Here is an 18,639-nt window from a genome sequence, read left to right as displayed (position 1 = left end):
TTGCCTTCTCCAAATCACTTGACAGATGAGGAAACTGAGGCCAAGAGGGTTAAGTGGCTTGCCCAAAGTCTGAGGCCAAATTTAAACTCAGGTCTTCCTGACTCCAGGCTCATGCTCTATCCCACTGTGCCACCTATTCCCCTGTGTCATCTGGCACATATCTGGCACATAGTAGGTGCTTAAGGAATGCTTATTCACTCAGTAATTGATGGTGTGGGAGGAGGAGAGAGGAGGAAGGTTGAATTTGGAGGGAAAAGGGGTAACTTGAAGACTTTGTTCTGCATTTTGATGCTTAATACATAAAATACAGCAAAGTTAAAATATGCAAATGTCATGTAAATTGTGAGAGGGGGTGTGGGTGTGGGTGTCTGTCAAAAGCTCTGGCACTTTTATGTAAAGGGGCTGCAGCCTAATGTCAGGGTGTCTAAGGTCCAGGGAGAAGGAGTTCCGAGAGGTTCCCTGAGGTTCTCAATTCCAACTTTTCTCCATCTCCCCAGGGCTATGATGGTCGTGAGAAAGTTTACATTGCAACCCAGGGCCCCATGCCTAATACTGTGTCTGACTTCTGGGAAATGGTGTGGCAAGAAGAAGTATCTCTCATTATCATGCTCACCCAACTTCGAGAGGGCAAAGAGGTAGGTGGCAGCTTTCCCCAGAAATGCCACTCTTGAGGACCAGATTGTAACAGGCACAAGAGCAATTCGGAAGAGGCAGACCAAGGAAGGATGACAAATCCATCCCACTAGGATGGAGCAGAGGCAGCCAGTAGCTCAGGGAAATAATCATGGCCCATCCCTGGGAAACAGTCTTCTAACCACAGAAGAGCCCTGGAAAATCTGCATCTCTCTCTCTCTCCAGCTAGAATATGGCAGGATCTTTTCTCTGTTTCCCTTCTCTTTCCCTCCCATCCCCACCTTTTACAAAATAGGGACGGCCACTTTGGGGTAAAAGTTTCTCCCAGCTACTCATTCCTCATGGCAGACCTGGTCCATGATGCTCACCCAATAACTTCTACAGCATAAACTCCCTATTTTTCATCCCCTGAAGAGACTGTTCCTGTTTGGAGAATCCCCTGTATCTTGCTGACAGAACTGCCTCCCTCTCTGACTCCCCTCTCCCTTCCATCTAGAAATGTGTTCACTATTGGCCTACAGAGGAGGAAACCTATGGGCCGTTCCAGATACGGGTCCAGGAAGTGAATGAACGCCCAGAATATATTGTCCGGCACCTTACTATTCAGGTATACAAATCACTCCTTAGAGATAGAAAGCCCTTAGCTGAAACCCCCTCCCTATAAAGTACCTGTACAGCCTGAAAAGAAATAGACCTTCTCCTCCATAGGATACAGGGTCTTTCTAGTGTTTTCTTCCTCAAGTCCAAAATGTATGTCTCATCATTCATTTTGCATCTGTGAGCTCTCTCTCAGGAAGTGGATAAAGTGTTTCATCATTGGTCCTCTGGAATAATAGTTAGCCATCCCATTGATCAGAATTCTCTCTTTTTTTTTAAACCCTTACCTTCCATCTTAGAATCACTGTGTATGGTTCTAAGGCAGAAGAGCTATAAGGGCTAGGCAATGGAGATTAAGTGACTTGCCCAGGGCCACCCTGCCAGGAGGTGTCTGAGACCAAATCTGAACCAAGGATCTCCTGTCTCTAGGTATGGCTCTCCATCCACTGAGTCACCCAGCTGTGCCTCCTGATCAGAATTTTCAACTCTCTGAAAGTTGTTGTTGTTGTATGTCATTTTCATGATTCTGTTCACTTCACTTTTCATCAATTCATACAAGTCTTCCTGGGTTTCTCTGAACCCACATCATTTCTCATGGTGACATAGCATTCTATTCCAGTTAGGTACCCTCATTTGTTCAACATTCTGCAATTGATGGTCACCATCTTCCTCCATAGCCTTTTCCAGTAACTGTTTTGAATCAAGTAGCACTCCTCAACTCCTTCATCAGGTCCCAGATCCAACGAGAATTTGTTGAGCCCATAGTTGGCAGAACTCTATACTGTGTATCTAAGGCACAAGAGAGAGAATGGACACTGTTCCCATCTTCTGGGAACAGTCTCCAGTCTCACCTCTACTTCAGTGTTTGGTAAATCCATGATCTTATCCATGAGGACTGGTTCAGATCACAACCCATCAGTTTGTCCTTGTCCTGTGTGACGTCTGTCTTTCCTTAAGTCCTCCTTCATAGAGGATCCATTCCAAGTAGAGGAAGCCTTTGTCTGGCCTTTATGGATAGGTACCAGTGTAGTACTCAGGTGATCTGCCTGTCATTACTCATTTTCACCATGACTGGCTCACCTTTTCTGCCAGGCATGCATCCCCTCAATGACAACCTTCCACATCACAGTTTTTCAAATACAGTTTCACTATATCACAGGTCAGCATAAGAATTTAAGAGGGAATTTGGGGGGGAGTTCTACAGAAGCTGCAGGTGACATGTGACAGCCAGCAGACACATGCAAAAGCTAGAAATGTTAACACTGACCTACACACAGCCTATGACCAAATACTTAATTCAAATTTTACAACAAAGTACTGTAAACACTCCATAAAAGAAAAAGGGGAAATTCAAACTTCTTTGGTACGAAGGGAGGGCCAAAGCATTTTACTTGGGTTTTCCAGATCCCAGGGTGCCACAAGCATTTTCCCTCCTCCTGTGATGTGGAAAGAATACCTGTATTCCATTCATCTCAAACAAATGATTGCTGGTAATGAGCAGCAGCAATCTCATACCCAGTGGGAATCTTTCCATTGTCCTTTGGGTCATCTGAAATTGGGATTCTTCTGAAAGGTGATGTTCCATGATTTGTAGCCAATAAACAGATCACATGATGATCATCAATAGAATTGTGGCTTATCCATAATGTGTCATAATTGTTAAGGTTTTTGGCTGCTTGCTGTACAAGGAAGATGCCAATTACATGCAACAGTCCACAATTGTTAAGTATCCTCATAGGTTATCAGGAGCTTCTGCTAATGCTGCTGATGCTCAAGCATGATTTGATGGGGTGGAGAGAGGTCCCTGTATGCATATTGTGCTGGAAGGTAGAAAGGTTATTGCATGGGGAGAGAGATTAAACCGAGTATAGGATACTTGCTGTGTGTAGAGCAGGTGTGGAATACTAAGGAGTAAGTATGAGAAAGAAAGAAAATCCTAGGGGAAACAGAGTCAATTCCGTGTTCACTGTGTATAAGAGAGGGAGGGTGTCCAAGTGCAGATCCTTAGAACTGATTCCATAATGGGTACATAGGGAATCCATTCTAAGGCCAGAGCTTTTGCAGGTTCTGGGTACTAGCCTTGATACAGATAGAATATTCTGTGGGAATGATGATGACCAAGCCCTGGCAGATATAAATATCTGCTTGCCACAGTTAGGAACCCCTAGTGGTCTCTGCATAGGAAAAGAGAACACTCAAGGAGAAACAGTGGACTGAACCCCTGGATGGGAGTGTAATTCGTGGCAACTGGAGCATGTGTATTCTGGTATCAAGATGTATTGAGAGGAGAGGATAGACTAAGATCCATGCTGTCACAAAGAATTGGAAGAACAAGAGATGGAATGTGTATTATAAAAATGCTTTGAAAAGAATATATATATATACATATATATATATATATATATGAATGTTTGTTCAACATTCTGCAATTGATGTACTTGGATTTGAGCTGATTTCAAATCCCAGTTGTGGCAATTATTTTTGTGATACTGAGCTTTCTTACCTTCTCTGGGCCTCAGTATCTGCATTGATAAAACAAAGGACTTTGACTATTTGATCTTTTAGGTTCTTTCCAGTCCTAAAATTATGATTTAACTTTCCCCCTCATCTTCTAACAAGGGTGCCAACTAACCTTCCAGTCATCCAGGTTTTCAACTTCTAAATCATCCTCGGCATCTCACCCCATAGAACCAATCTATTCCCAAGTCTTGTTGAGTTAGCCGCCATGATGTTTCTTGAATCTGTCACTGTTCTCCACTCACATGGCTTCCCCTTGCTTAGACTTTGTTTCCTAATTGGTCTCTTTGCTCAAGCTCTTCCCCTCTCCAATCTATACATAACTGCCAAAGTGATTTTCCTAAAGGATATTTCTCTGTCCCATGCAATAAGTTCCAATGACTCCCTCTTAATTCTAGATGGTGTTGTGGCTAGAGTGTAGACTTGGAGTTAAGATGATCTAAACTCTGACACTTACTAGTCTAGACCTTTGAACTCTCACAATTTCCTCATCGGTAAAGTGGGAATAAGAACAGCATTTAAACTTTCAGGGTTGTTTTGAAGATCAAATAAGATCCTGTGTGTAAAGATCTTTGGAAAATTCAAAGTGCTTCATTAATGTTAAGTATTATTAGTCTCACTACAATTCAATTCAATCAATGTTTAATAAGCAGCTACTTTTTGCTAAGCAAGAAAAAGAAAAACAGTCCCTACCCTCAAGGAACTTACAATCTAATGGGGAAAGACAACTCACAAAGGGAAGCTGGAAAAGTGTGCGGGCTTGAGGGGGGAAATGACCTCACCTTTTTCCATGGAGTTGAAACCAATCAGATCTAACACACGCTCATTTGATGGGCATGTAAAACCTTTTGCAACCTGACTCCAACTGATCTATCTAGCCTCGTGACAATTTACTGCCCTTCTTACTCTATAGTCTAGCCTGGAAGACTGGCCTTCTTTCTGTTCTCACATAACATTCCACTGAGTCTCTATACCCATTCTCTTCCCCCACACTCTCTATATCTTAGAATCCCTCTACATGCTCAAGTACCACTTCCTATGTAAGACTTTTCCTGGTGCCCACCCAGTCTCTTCAGTGCCCTGAAATCACCTTGTATTTACTTTGTATGTATGTTGTATGTACTTATAGGTATACCTGTTCTTTCCCTGATAAAATGTAAGCTCTTTAAAAGTTTCATCATTGTCTATTCCTAAGGCTTAGCATAGTGCATAGTAAACAGTAGGTACTCAATAAAGACTTGATTGGAGCGAATTCTAGGTGTCTCAGTAGATAGAGAGCCAGACCTAGAAATGGGGGATCCTGGGTTCAAATCTGACTTCAGATGCTTCCTACCTGTGTGACCCTGGGCAAGTCACTTAACCCCCATTGCCTAGCTCTTACCACTCTTCTTCTTTGGAACCAATACATAGTATTGATTCTAAGATGGAAGGTAAGGGTTTAAATCAAAATTTTTGAAGAATTAATTGGAGCATCCAAGTGGCTCAGTGGATAGAGTACTAGGCCTAGAGTCAGAAGGACCTGAGTTGAAATACGGCTTCAAGCACTTATTAGCTATGTGATCCTAGGAAGGTCACTTTACCCTGTTTGCCTCCATTTTCCCAGCTGTAAAACAAGCTGGAGAAGGAATGGAAAACCACAAAGAGTCAGGCACAACTCAACAACAACAACAAAAGACTAGATTGATCCACTGATGAGCCTAGATCCCAAATAGTGTATCATGCTTTTCCCTGTGTATTCACATCTATTTCATCCTCACAGCAATCAGGAGAGGTAAGGAAGGTGGAAGGGAAAGGGTGTTATCATCCATATTTTCCCATGGATCAGAAGGTTGAAGTCCAGGAGACAAAGTGATTTGTCCAAATTCTTATCCCAAGGACTCAAAAGGAGGTCTCCTGGGCCATTGGTCTATGCTCTCTCAATTCCTAAACTCCTACCCCAATCTCTAGCAATTTTATGGAGGGAAAGAAAAGGACATTAAAGGCAGGAGGAAAGGTGATCTTACCCATCTCTTGTCCCCTACATTTTTCAGAGTAACAACGAGGATTGGCTCATTACCCAAAGTCCTTGGGTCTATTCCCCCTCCTCCTCTCTTCCTTTTAGGATTTTTAGTTCTTTTTGACTCAAACAACTCAGGGGAGTCTTTCCTGACCTCCCTAAAGGGTAGTGCTCTCTCCCTAAGGAAATGAACCTAAGCATACTTCCCAGTGTTAACGCCCCAAGACAATGGAAGCTCCTTGAGGGCAGACACTGGTCCCACCTTTGGGTTTAGATTTACAGTGCATACTTCATGCATAAATGGTGAACTGAATTGTCTAGGTGAACGCCATGATCCAAGGAACTGCACCTCCAGCTCCTCTCATCTCTTTACCCATCTCTTAGTACCAGGAGGAGTGTCGCTCAATAAAGCACATCCTCTTCTCTGCCTGGCCTGATCACCAGACCCCGGAGTCAGCTGGGCCCCTCTTACGCCTGGTGGCTGAGGTGGAGGAGAGCCCAGACACAGCAGTCAGCTCCGGGCCTATTGTGGTTCATTGCAGGTTTGTATCCCACCCCTCTTCCCACAACCCTCCTCGGGCTACCCCAAATCCCTGAGCTAAATGGGTATACAAAGACACTCTCACAATATACCTTTGGTGTACTATTGGGCCTTATTGCCCAGACCTGTGCAAATGAGGCTAAGATGGCCTTGAACTGAGGGAACTAGAACCTTGTTGGCGAAGCCATGGCACGTATGCAGAGCTGGCACTCGGGTTACTGCTCTGTTCCCCCTCTTCCCAGCACCCAAGGACATTTTTTACATGGCTGGCCTGCCAGTCCAGCCAGCCAAAAGCAAGCACTTTCCCCCTCAGCTCTCCAGTAATGTGGGGGCTCACCTCACTGACATTTGCCCTTTGGGCACTCGAACTTGTGATAGGTTCGCCAACACTGCTCTAGGTCAGTCAAGCAGTCAGAGGGCAAAGGGAACAGAGTACTGTACTTGGAATTAGGAAGGCTTGAATTCAAATCTACCTTTAGATACAATCAGTATGGCCACAGGCACAGCCTCAGTTCCCTCATCTGAAAAGTGGGAATACAAGCACCTTGTTTTAAGGCTCAATGAGATAATATAGATGAAATGCTTTGAAAAACTGAAAACAGTTACTAAATGCTAGCCTCTTTTATTCCCAGCTGGCCTGCTCTGACTCTGGGCATAGAGCACTGACCTAGGTCCTGAAGGGAGGTTTAAAGGGACATGGTCTCCATCCTCAAGGAGCTCCTGTTCTAGGGGGAGAGAAAAGGGAGCTCCTAGATAGGAGATCCAAGAAAGCTTCCTGAAGGAGAGGAGGTTTGGACAAAGCTGAGAAGAGAACGAATGGACTCCTCAGTAGAGGTGGGAGAAAAAGGAAGAGTGAAGTAAGTGAAGCTGAGATGGATGGAGGAGGCATCTCAGGGAGACAGGGCTAGAGGGGCTGGAAATCTGACTGCCTGACATTCACCTAGACAGAGCTTTCTGGTTGAATGACTTGCCTGTGGTTACACTATTACAGGCAGACTTTGAACCCTGCCTTGGGGTCCAGCACCCTATTCAACAATGCTTTTCTTTTCAAGGAAACGCAGATGAATGAAGAAATGGTGAAGCAGAAAAAAAGAAAGATGGGAGATTTTGATTGGGCTGGCAGATGATTAGAGAAGAGGAAGGTTATATAAAAAGGACTGAGGGGTAGAAGGGGCATCATGGCGGCTACAAGTAATTCCCAAGCAGATGGAATTTGTTAAAAATAGCAGCAAGATTGTGTGCTCTATGGCTTTTGATAGGTTTGGATGGCTGAATCGCTAGTAATTGCTTCCCAATTATCTCTTCATTTTTGTGGTTATTTCTTTTAAACCCCTACCTTTTATTTTAGTAATTATACCAAATGTCAGTTCTAAGGCAGAAGAGTGGTAAGAATTAGGCAATGGGAGTTAAGTGACTTGCCCAGGGTCACAGTTAGGAAGTGTCTGAGGTTACATTTGAACTTGAGACCTCCTGTCTCCAGATCTGGCTCTCTATCTATTGAGCCACCCAGCTGCCCCTGTCCCATAGTTCTTGACTCCTGTAATAATCACTCCTCTGCCCTTTTCCTAGATAAGATGTCCTTTGGCCAGCATATGCCTAGAGGTGGTCTTCCCAGCATTCATTTCTGCCCCAACTCTCAAAAGAGTACCACCAATTTCCATCCCCACCAGCCTAGAACTGGGCTCCTGGGGCCAGCTGTCTTCTACATACTCTTGTCTCCTGATGATATACCCCACTTGGGCCCCTTTGCTTTATCTCCAGTGCTGGAATTGGCCGAACTGGCTGCTTCATTGCCACACGGATTGGCTGCCAACAGCTGAAGGCTCGAGGGGAAGTAGATATCCTGGGCATCGTATGCCAGCTTCGGCTAGACAGGTGGGTTCAGGCCCAAGCTAAGAGTGTGAGCAGAGCCACCATGACAACCATACTCAGTGAGTGCTCCAACACTAAAGGCTTTTTCTCTTGTTCCAATTCCTGTAAATATCATTCAAGCATCAGTATCCTGAAAGAAAGGACCCTGCTGCTGAAAAAAAAAACTATTTTATAACTAGCAAAGTGTATATTTTTACTTGGGGGTGGAGGGCTGCCAGGATTTAAACTTGGGTCACTTACATGTGAATTTATTCTGAGCCTCAATTGTTCATCGAAAAGGCTTTGGTATTTGTACAAAAACATGTTCTAATCCCTCTGACCCAGGAGAGTTTGGGGTTTGGAGGCTGGAGAAGAGTATAAAGCCTAGCAATGGAAGAGAACTAAAAACTAAAGAGATGAAAACTAAATAATAATGGGACACTCCCAGAAAATATATCACAAAAATGTCATGTCTAAGAAACACAAAGATGTAGGTCTCAAGAGCTGATGGAATCAATTTGATTAACCAGATAGTTATTTAGTGCCATGCAAGGCATTGTGGGGGGTACCCCAGATACCAAGGTGACTTTCCCAGAGACCCCTGCCCCCCCAATGAGCTTCCTGTCTAAAAATGTAAAAAGACAGGCACACAAATAACAATGCTAAATGACAAGGCCAAGGAAGGACTAAGCAAAGTGCTATAAGAAATTTAAGGAGGGAGATCACCTTCCTCTGGAGGAAGGAAGGAGGGGAATGTCAAGGAAGGTTGTGTGGGTCTTAAAAGAAACATGGGGCTTTAACAGATGGAGAGCATAGGAGATCATGATAGGGGAAGGAGAACTAGATCAGAGTAATCCAGTTAGCTTCTAATTCACTCTTTATCCTATGCCCCAGATTGGCTGCTCCAAACGTACTCCTCTCCAGGCTTCCATTTCTCCCTACTCTAGACCTCAAAAGCCCTTTATGTATCCCCTTTTCTGTACCAAAGTGGCCCTCTCCTCTCATGCCTTTGAGTTCATCTTTTTCCCAATCATCTCCAGATTCATTTTCAGTTCTTCTTTGTCTTTTGGCCCTATGGTACCCCCTGAAATGTTCATTTGTACTTTCTCAGGCTATCAGGCTATATAACTCTCCTCCTTTTCCCAGTTAAATTCCTAGAAAAGGATCCACCCTCTCACCTCCCACTCACTTCTCTGGCCCTAGTAAGCTACTCTGGTTTCCAACCGGACCAACTATTGAAACAGTTCTTGTTATTGTTGTTGGATGGGTTCAGTCCTGTCCGACTCTTTGTGACTTCATTTTGGGGCTTTCTTGGCAAAGATATTGGAGTGGTTTGCCATTTCCTGCTCTAGCACTTTTTTACAGATAAGGACTTGAGGCAAAAAATTGTCAAGTGACTTGCCCAGGATCACACAATTATCTAGTCTCTGGGGGCATGTTTTAAGTCATGGGGGAAGCTAAGGTAGTATAATGGATTGAGCGCCAGGACAGGAGAACCTGGATTAAATCTGGCCTCAGACACTTTCTAGCTGGGCAAGTTACTTAACCCCAACTGTCTACAGAAGGTAAGGGTTATAAAAATACAAATAAAAAAGATAAATCCAATCTGATTTAGGGGCAGTGAGCCAGCACAGAAGATAGAGCACCAGACTGGGAGAACCTGGGTTCAAAAGTGGCCTCAGACATCCTAGTTATATGACCCTGAGCAACTCAGTTAACCCCAATTGCTCAGTCCTTGCCACTCTTCTGTCTTAAAGCTGATACTAAGACAGGAGGTAAGAGTTAAAAAAAATTGAACCAATAAAGATGAGTTTTCCTGATTGCAAACCCAGTGCTCTATCCACTGTGCCACCAACACTTCTCTATAAGATTACTAATGATGTCTCAATTCTCTTAACTGCTGATTCCAATGGCCTTTTCTCAATCATGATTCTATGTCTTGCCACAGCCTTCAACCTTGTTAGACACATCTTTATTCTGTCCATTCATTCATTTATTCATTCATTCCTCTCCTGGCTTCTTTATCTTGATCTTTGTAGGTTTTCCTCCCACCTCTCACATACTCCTTCCCAGTGTACTTTGTTGATCATCACCCACCTTTTTGCCCTTAAGCCTAAGCATCTCCCCACAGCTTGGCTCTCTGTCTTGAGCCTTCTCCTACCTATGCTCTAATTCCCCACAATCGAGTCAGCTCCAATGAATTCGATGATCATTTCTCTACAGATGACTTCCAGGCCAATATTTCCAGCCTTGGTTTCTCTCCCAAACTCCAGTCCTGTATCACCACTTGCTGTTGGAAATCATGTCCTAGAAGTATCTCAAACTCAACATGGACAAAATAGCACTCATCTTCTCCCTTCTCCAGGGGCAATTTCTGTGGACAGCACCACCGTCCTTCTGGCTTACCCTGGTTCAAAACCCTGGAGTCATCCTCCACTAGTCTTTCTTCCATGTTGTTCAAGTGTGTCTGACTCTTCATGACCTCTTTTGGGATTTTCTCTGCAAAGGTTCTGGAGTGGTTTGATATTTTCTTCTCTAGCTCATGTTTACCAGATGAGGAAACCGAGGCAAAGAGGATTAAATTACTTTCCCACAGTTCTGCAGCCAGTAAGTGTCTGAGGCTGGATTTGAACTCATGAAGATGAGTCTTCATGATGGATGTCTTGTGGGTGTCCCAGTCTTTCCCATATCTAATCAGTTGCCTCTCCTTGTCAAGCCTACCTCTACACATTGTTCCCATCCATTCCCTTCTCTCTACTCTGTTGTGGCTTGGACTATTACAATAGGCTTCTAATTGGTTTCTCTGCTTTTCTTCTCTTTCCTTCTGTAATCCATCTCCCACAAAGCTACAAAAATAATCTTCCTTAGATACAGGCATAAATATATCACTCCCCTGCTAAAAAATCTTCAGTAGCTCCCCATGGCTTCCTTAGCTCGATATTTAAATCATTCAAGTAAACATTGATGAAACACACTAGGTCCCTGATACTGAGTATAGAAAGGCAACAGGTGGTCCAAGGCCAGGAATCAGGAAGAACTGGGTTCAAATGCAGCCTCAGATACTTCCCATCTCTCTGATCCTGGGCAAGTCATATCCCTTCTGTCTCAGTTTCCTCAACTGTAAAATGGGGATAATAATATCCCCTACCTCCTAGAGTTATTGCAGATTCAAATGAGATAATATTTGGAAAGCTCATAGGTAGATATTTAACAAATGCTCCTTTCCTTCCCTCCGAGAAATTGAAACAGACCTTTCCCTTAAAGAATGTATAACTTAGCCAGGAGAAACAGTATGTAAACATTTATTGTTGTTCAGGCTTGTTCGACTCTTTGTGACCCCATTTGGGGTTTTCTTTGCAAGGGTTCTGGAGCAGTTTGCCATTTCCTTCTCCAAATGTAACTGGACATTAAATAGATAAAAGATAACTGGAGTGGGCTGGGGGAGAAAGGCTTTTGGATGAAGGTAACTGCTTGAACAGAGTACCTCATAGAAACCAAGGATTCCAAGGAACAGATGAGGAGTGGGCGACTTTCTGGCCCAGAGACCAAGGAGGGCAAAGGCACCGATCTGATAGCTAGAGGGATAGAGTAAGGGACCTGAGGAATATGAAGGTGGCCAGCTTGACTGAGCCCTAGTGTATTTGGAAGGTAGTCATCTATAAGACTGGAAAATCAGGTTGGATCCAGATTGTGAAGGACTATAAATGTCATATTGAAAAGCTTTGATCCGAAGGGTCATAGGGAGTTATTAGAGTTTATTGAGTGAGGGTATTTTGTTAGATAGTTAGATTTGTATTTAAGTAGGAGAATCTCTTTGACAGCTATGTGAACGATGGATTGAAATGGCTCTAGATTGGATTTAGATGGACTTCTTAGATATAGATGGACTCAGACTTAGATAGAAATGGAGAGAGACTTAGACCTCCACTGAGGTACCTTCTAATTCTCAAATTCTGTGATTCTACAACCCCTTGTCCCCATTTTCTCTTCAGGTGTCTAGACACAGCTTTGAGTAGAGCAAGATGGGACTTCTATGTAGAAGGGGGTGACTCTGAGAGGCAGAGAGTGGACACAAGTTAAAAATTGGTTTAAAAAAAATTCCTTCAGGGAAATCCTGATCTGTAAACAAACCAAGGACACCATATGCATGAAGACTATGGAGGAAACTCCTGATCTCTCACCTTTGCTCTCAACATGTGCTTTGTTGTTTCTCATTCCAGGGGGGGTATGATCCAGACCAGTGAGCAATACCAGTTCCTGCACCACACCCTGGCCTTGTATGCTGCCCAGCTGCCTGAGGAACCAAATCCCTGACCTTCTGGGACCTGATTGAAAAGGTGACATCAGCCATGTAACCTCCAGACAGAACCCATTCACAGAGGAGGAGCTTTCTCTTTAAAGGCCTGGAAGTTTGACCTTTATCTCTGGGTCAGTCTTGTCCTGGGGGTCTCTGACCCTAGAACTAGCACTGCTCCCTCCAGAGCCCCCAGTTTTCATTCTCCTTTCCTATCCCTGGGAAGGATCTGCTGTCCCAGATCACTAACTCACTGACTGGCAAATGGAGGAATGGGAGAGTTGTGGGTGACCTAGAAGCAAATCTTGGACCCCACTTGAAGAATTGGTCCTCCTACAGTCAGAGAAGACTGAGTTCCAAAGGACAAACCCAGAGACAGCAGGGCTTTTAGCCTCCCTGGTTCTCTTATCCTCAGTTTCTCAAAATGTACAGCAAGGACTCTACGTGTAAATTTGTGTGCCTAATTCCCAAACCCATAGCCCACCTGATTTGAGATGCTGACTGTGGCACACCTGGAGGAAAAAACCTCCTCTGGCGTGCTACTTTAGTGGCCAAGGTTCTTCTTTTATGACATAGAGTCAGTGCTTCCAGACCTTCTGGATGCAGATCCTAAGGACAAAGGGAGCATGGGGAAATTCTTGGCAATGATTTCTGCCTAGATCCCCCTTCCTGGGCAGTGGAACATAGAATTCCTTGGCCATCCCTCACCCACTCCTTTTGGGAAGTTTTGTAACATAAGAGTCCTATACAAAACCACCCAAGCGCAGCTCAGCACACAGAATGGCCACTGGCCAGCCCTCAGATGCTGGTGATTTTAAGATCTTTAGACCAGACCCTGTTAAAACTTCCCAAAGTCCTAGGAATGCTTCCATCCTCTCTCCATCAACCCATCTGTGTGTGATGGAGATTCCCTGTGAAGGCAAAAGAACCAGGTTCTCTCCCTGCAATCCCTGTCAGGACCAGGATGAAGAGTTTGGTCCAGGCCATGTACCATCCAGCCCAAAACCATCCTGAGGGAAAGGGAGGTTGGGAGGAAAAGGGAGGAAGGAAGGTGAAAGATAAGTTCCTCTTGAAATGTCTAGAATGGGACAATGAGATGCCTCAGGCAAGCCAAGCCTGGAAACAGGGAGGTCCTGGGTTCAAATCTGTTCTCAGACACTTCCTAACTGGGTGACCCTGGGCAAATCCCTTAACCTCCATTGTCTAGCCCTTACCACTCTTCTGCCTTAGAATCCATACACAGTATTGATTCTAAGATGGAAAGTAAAGGTTTAAAAAGAAAAAAGAAATGGGGGCAGCTGGATGGCTCAGTGGATTGAGAGTCAGGCCTAGAGATGGGAGGTCCTAGGTTCAAATCTGGCCTCAGACACTTCCCAGCTGTGTGACCCTGGGCAAGTCACTTGACTCCCATTACCTAGCCCTTACCACTCTTCTGCCTTGGAGCCAATACTCAGTATTGACTCCAAGACGGAAGATAAGGGTTTAAAAGAAAAGAAATGTCTAACAGAAATATCTTCTCCCTCTTTGATACCATTCATACCTGCCTTCCACCAGGTAAATTTCTTTAAGGTAATCCCATCAACAAAGGGCAGCCCCAGAAGATCCAGACTAATAAAACAGTAAAATTTTTATTAAGTGGCTCCTATGTACCAAGCACTGAGCTAGGCACTGGGGATACCAATATAAAGAATGAAGTAATCCCACCTCACCTGGAGCTTACTTTTAATAAAGGCAACAAGCTTGTATACAAACCTATCCAGCATAAATATAAAGCAAGCAAACAAATTGATGCAAATTACTTAAAAATAAATTGAGGAAATCATTAAGGCTTCCAGCAGGTGATCAATCAGTCCAGACCCAAGGAGGAGGAAAAAATCTTTTTTTAAAACCCTTACCTTCTATCTTAGAATCAATACTCTGTATTGGTTCCAAGGCAGAAGAGTAGTAATGGGGGTTAAGTGACTTGTCCAAGGTCACACAGCTAGAAATTATCTGAGGCCAGATTTGAACCTAGGGCCTCTCATTGGAAAAAATCTTTGAGGCAGCCAGGTAATATAGAGGATAGAACATGGAACTTGAAGTCAGGAAGACCTGAATTTGAATCCTGTTTCAGATACTAGCTCTTTAACACTGGACAAATAATTTAATCTTTTTGTGTTTCATTTTCCTCATCTTTAAAATGGAGATAATAATAGCACCTACCTCCCAGGATTGTGGTGAGGATAAAAAGAAATAACCATTGTAAAATGTTTTAGAGCAGTGCCTTGCACAGAGTCAACGTATCTAAATAACTGGTAGTTTTTATTATTAGCTACTATAAAGATGGAAGGAGGAAATAGAGGGCTTAGTCTAGCTTTAGGTCTTTTTCTTCTATCCAAAGTCCTTCTGGAGGGCCAGTTTGGTTCCAGTTACACTCTAAGACTTGCTGCCATTGTAGTGGACCTGGCATCAGACAGATTCTAGAACAAATCCAACTTCCCTTGTGTCTCTGGGACTAACTCAGCACCACATCCCTGAAGAGAGGGCACCAGATTAGAGACCTATAAACCTTCCCCTCCGACCTAACCTGAAGGAAAGTCTGGCTTTTGTTCCATGCCATCTCACGTTAATCAGTGTGGACATGGCAGCATTATCCCCTGGATCCCCAGGGAGCTGATCCTGATGGAGAGTCCCCCTTATTCATGACCCAGTGCTCCTCAAAGAACAGTGGTAAAAGATTTTCCTTGGCCTTCCTAAGGAATTCCTCCCAGAATGTGATCTTTTGAATGCTCTTCTGACCCCCGATAGCTAGGTACATCCTTTCAGATGGATGAAGCTGGGGGCAGGTTTCTCAAGTGCCTGATATCCTGAGCTCAGACCCAGCAGAGAGAAGCTCTGGGGATTTCCATAGCATCTTCCCTTATCCCCACCCCTCAATCAATGGCGCTTTCTGCCTTTTTCCTTCTGTCACGCTTTATCTCTCCCCAAGGACTAGAAATAAGAAAGCTCCAAAAAGGCAATCAAGTGGAAAAATAAAGCTTTCTTGAGTTACCAGGTTTCTTCCTTCTTTACTGCATGAAAGAAATACTTTTATACACAAATACGAAGTTGGCTGTTGAGGTTCACTTGTCATTTGGGTCTATGTCATGGGGATGGATTTACACTGGTCTGGGGCTCTGTCACCAAGGGTGTGCGTTTGTGGGATTCAGGTGTCCAGACTTAAAGGTGCAACCTGCAGACAATTCCCAGAACTGTTGGTTTGTTGGCAACTCCATACTGGTCAACTGAATTTCCTAAGAAATGGCAGATCCCTCCCACCTGTCTTCTCAAGTCCATTCTTTTTCCAGGAAACAAGTTGGAATTCTGAAGGACTCAGGGTTTACTTGTAGAGAATAAGTAGAATTCTGGTGCCTGAGAATTTGCATGTCCTCCACCGAGAAAGCAAGGGGATCATTCTTTCCTGGGAGGAATAGCTGCCTTTCTGGGAGGTGACTGTGATAGAGAGGAGAGAGGGATGAGTTGGAAAGACCTAATTTCAAATCTCATAATCACTTCACACAATACCAGTGGGACCATAGGTAAATCACTCCTTCTTCATCTGTGAAATGGGAATAAAAATCCTTGCACTACTTCCTTCTCATAAAGTTAATTTCTGAATTAGAATCAATACTAAGTATTGATTCCAAGGCAGAAAAGTGGTAAGGCTAGGCAATTGGGGTTAAGAGATTTACCCAGGGTCACACAGCTAGGAAGTCTACATTTGAACCCAGGACCTTCCATCTCCAGGTCTAGCTCTCTATCACTGAGCCACCTAGCTGCCCCTCTCAGTAGGTTTTGAGGAAAGTACTTTGTACACCTTAAAGGGCCATGTAGATAATCAGTCAATAAACATTTAAGGGCAACCTAGAGTCAGGAAGACTCATCATGACCTCAACTATGCCTCAGACACTTATTAGCTGTGTGACCCTGGGAAAAGTCATTAAACCCTGCTTGCCTCAAACCCTCCTGCAAAATGAGCTGGAGAAGGAAATGGTCAACCATTCTAGGATCTTTGCCAGGTCTACTATGTGCCAGACGCTGTGTTAAGTGGTAGGAACAGAAATACAACAACAACAACGAAGACTCCTGTCCTAAAGAAGCTTATAATCTAATGGAGGAAGATATAACACGAAAAGCTAAAAAGTGGTTAAGGAGTGAGGAAAAGAGAAGACACCTGACCCACGGAAGTGCTGGAGAATTCAGAGGAATCTCAGGTTAGACATGGAGAGAAGTCTGACCAGAGCTTTCTCCTTAAATGGAAGTTTGGAATTCATTCAGAGGGTAGTGATGACATGGAGTAGATCAGAGTTTCGGAGAAGGGAAGAGAGGAAGTGAAAACAGTTGGGCTATCATCTCACTGGCTTGTCCACTCTAGTCTAATTGAATTCATTGGAAGGCTCTTCGTCAACCAAGAAGCTACCGATTTCCAGTTGGAGGCATTTTTCTTCTGCAATGAGCAGGATGTTCCAGAAAGGAAGACATCTGGTCCCTCCATGGCTGGCCTCTCCAGCCTTTGCCCCTCTTCCATTCCCTATCACTACTTGCTCCCATCTCCGGACGGGCAAGTGTGTGCTATCCTTCCTCACCTCCTTTTGGGAAGGGATGATATTCGGCACCCCATCAGAGCAGGGAGATGGTATAACCATCACCACCCTCAATTTCCAGAGAGTCTCCTAAAATTGAATTTCATTGATTGAGATGATTCTGTCTTCTCAAAGTTTAGGGATCAGGACAATCAAGAAGAGGCTGGCTAGTAAGAATGTGTTGAGAGGGATATTGAGGCTAGACAAGATCATTAACACCATAAAAATCACTTACTGAAATCTTCAAGCAGATATATTTCAAGTCTCTAGGAACATCTAAATTAGGATTTAAGGGATATAGGCTTAATTAAGTCTTAGGTATGGCCCTGAGAGTCTGTGACCTTGGACAAGTCACCATCAATCTGGCCTCTGATATAAAAGTAGAGAATTGCACTAAATTATTCCCTTCCAGGTCCAAAAATCAAACTGTCCTACTCAGGAAGACAGGTATTATTCTTCCCTAGCTGAAGTTGTTTCCTAGGGATTTAGGGAGAAAGGGCAAAGATTGGAATGGAAGGTGGACAGCTAAGGGCTCTAGGAAAATTCTCTCAAGGCTCTATTATTTTGTTTCATTTTAGTCAAAAATAAAGATTTTAAGGGTGATTTGGTTTTTGTTCTAGGCACAATGATGGTCAATAGGAAGATCTTTTAAAAATGTGCCCTAAACTGGGTGGCTCAGTGGATTGAGAGTCAGACCTAAAGATGGGAGGTCCTGGGTTCAAATGTAGCTTCAGACACTTCTTAGCTGTGTGACCCTGGACAAGTCACCTAACCCCCATTGCCTAGTCCTTACCAACTCTTCTGCCTTGGAACCAATACACAGTACTGATGCTAAGACAGAAAGGGGTTTTAAAAACAAATAAATAAAATGTGCTGATAAGATTTAGGGTCAACAAAGTGCAGTTTAAAACTAAAACTTGCTACTTGACCCCAGAGGCAGGAAATTACCTGGGGGCTTTCCTGAAGCTTGAGGCCTAGAAAAACTATCAAAACCTGGGACTAGGGTGATACAGACAGCCCAGAAAGATGCAGGCTGGTCCAGCAAATGTCTATCTTAGCTGGGGGAGGGGTGCCCTTCCATGAGGCTATTTTGAGGGCAGTAACGGTTGGCAGGTCAGACCTATTGGGTACCTCATGATGGAAACTGTTTATTTCTTAACCAAACAGACAAACCTTTTCCTTCCCCTCATACGAACCTTCTTCCCTGGAAATCCCCAATTAGAAATTCTTATCACCCAGACCTCCCCCCTCTTTTTTTTTTTAAACCACAGGGACTCTAGTAAGAATCACATTAACCATAACGACTCTATCCAGGCCAGAGTCTTTCTTACACAAGTGGGTTGCCTCTGTAGGCCACAGGAAGGAGGGGTGGGCTGGGGAAATAAAAGACCAAAATGAGTCTATTTGTTGCCTCAGTGCAATTTGTGCAGCTGGGGCTCTGCATCTGGTGCTGGTATCCCCTGTGGGCACTTAATAATTTATTTTCAACTGGTGGCTTCAACTTATACCCTATAGTTATCTTCTCAGAAAGTCCCATTCCCATCACCATTTTTAGTTACCAAGAATGCCTACTTTCCTCTCTTCTTCTTCTTCTTCTTCTTCTCTCTTT

At 43.9% G+C, this 18,639-nt stretch overlaps 1 protein-coding gene across 2 annotated transcripts in view; it reads left to right on the top strand.

Moving 5' to 3' along the window:
• The window catches only part of PTPN7 (protein tyrosine phosphatase non-receptor type 7), a 32,131-nt gene extending 13,492 nt beyond the window's left edge, over positions 1–18,639 (top strand). For both annotated transcript variants that reach the window (XM_056815732.1, XM_016430071.2), the window contains 5 exons: positions 498–635; positions 1,130–1,240; positions 6,128–6,285; positions 8,046–8,159; positions 12,356–18,639. In XM_056815732.1, coding sequence (XP_056671710.1) covers positions 498–635; positions 1,130–1,240; positions 6,128–6,285; positions 8,046–8,159; positions 12,356–12,449 — 615 coding nt within the window. In that variant the 3' untranslated portion in view covers positions 12,450–18,639. The remainder of the gene's footprint in view (positions 1–497; positions 636–1,129; positions 1,241–6,127; positions 6,286–8,045; positions 8,160–12,355) is intronic.

The sequence above is a fragment of the Monodelphis domestica genome, chromosome 2 (genome assembly GCF_027887165.1).
Source record: "Monodelphis domestica isolate mMonDom1 chromosome 2, mMonDom1.pri, whole genome shotgun sequence".
NCBI lineage: Eukaryota > Metazoa > Chordata > Mammalia > Didelphimorphia > Didelphidae > Monodelphis > Monodelphis domestica.
This window is presented reverse-complemented; position numbering and strand designations above follow the sequence as displayed.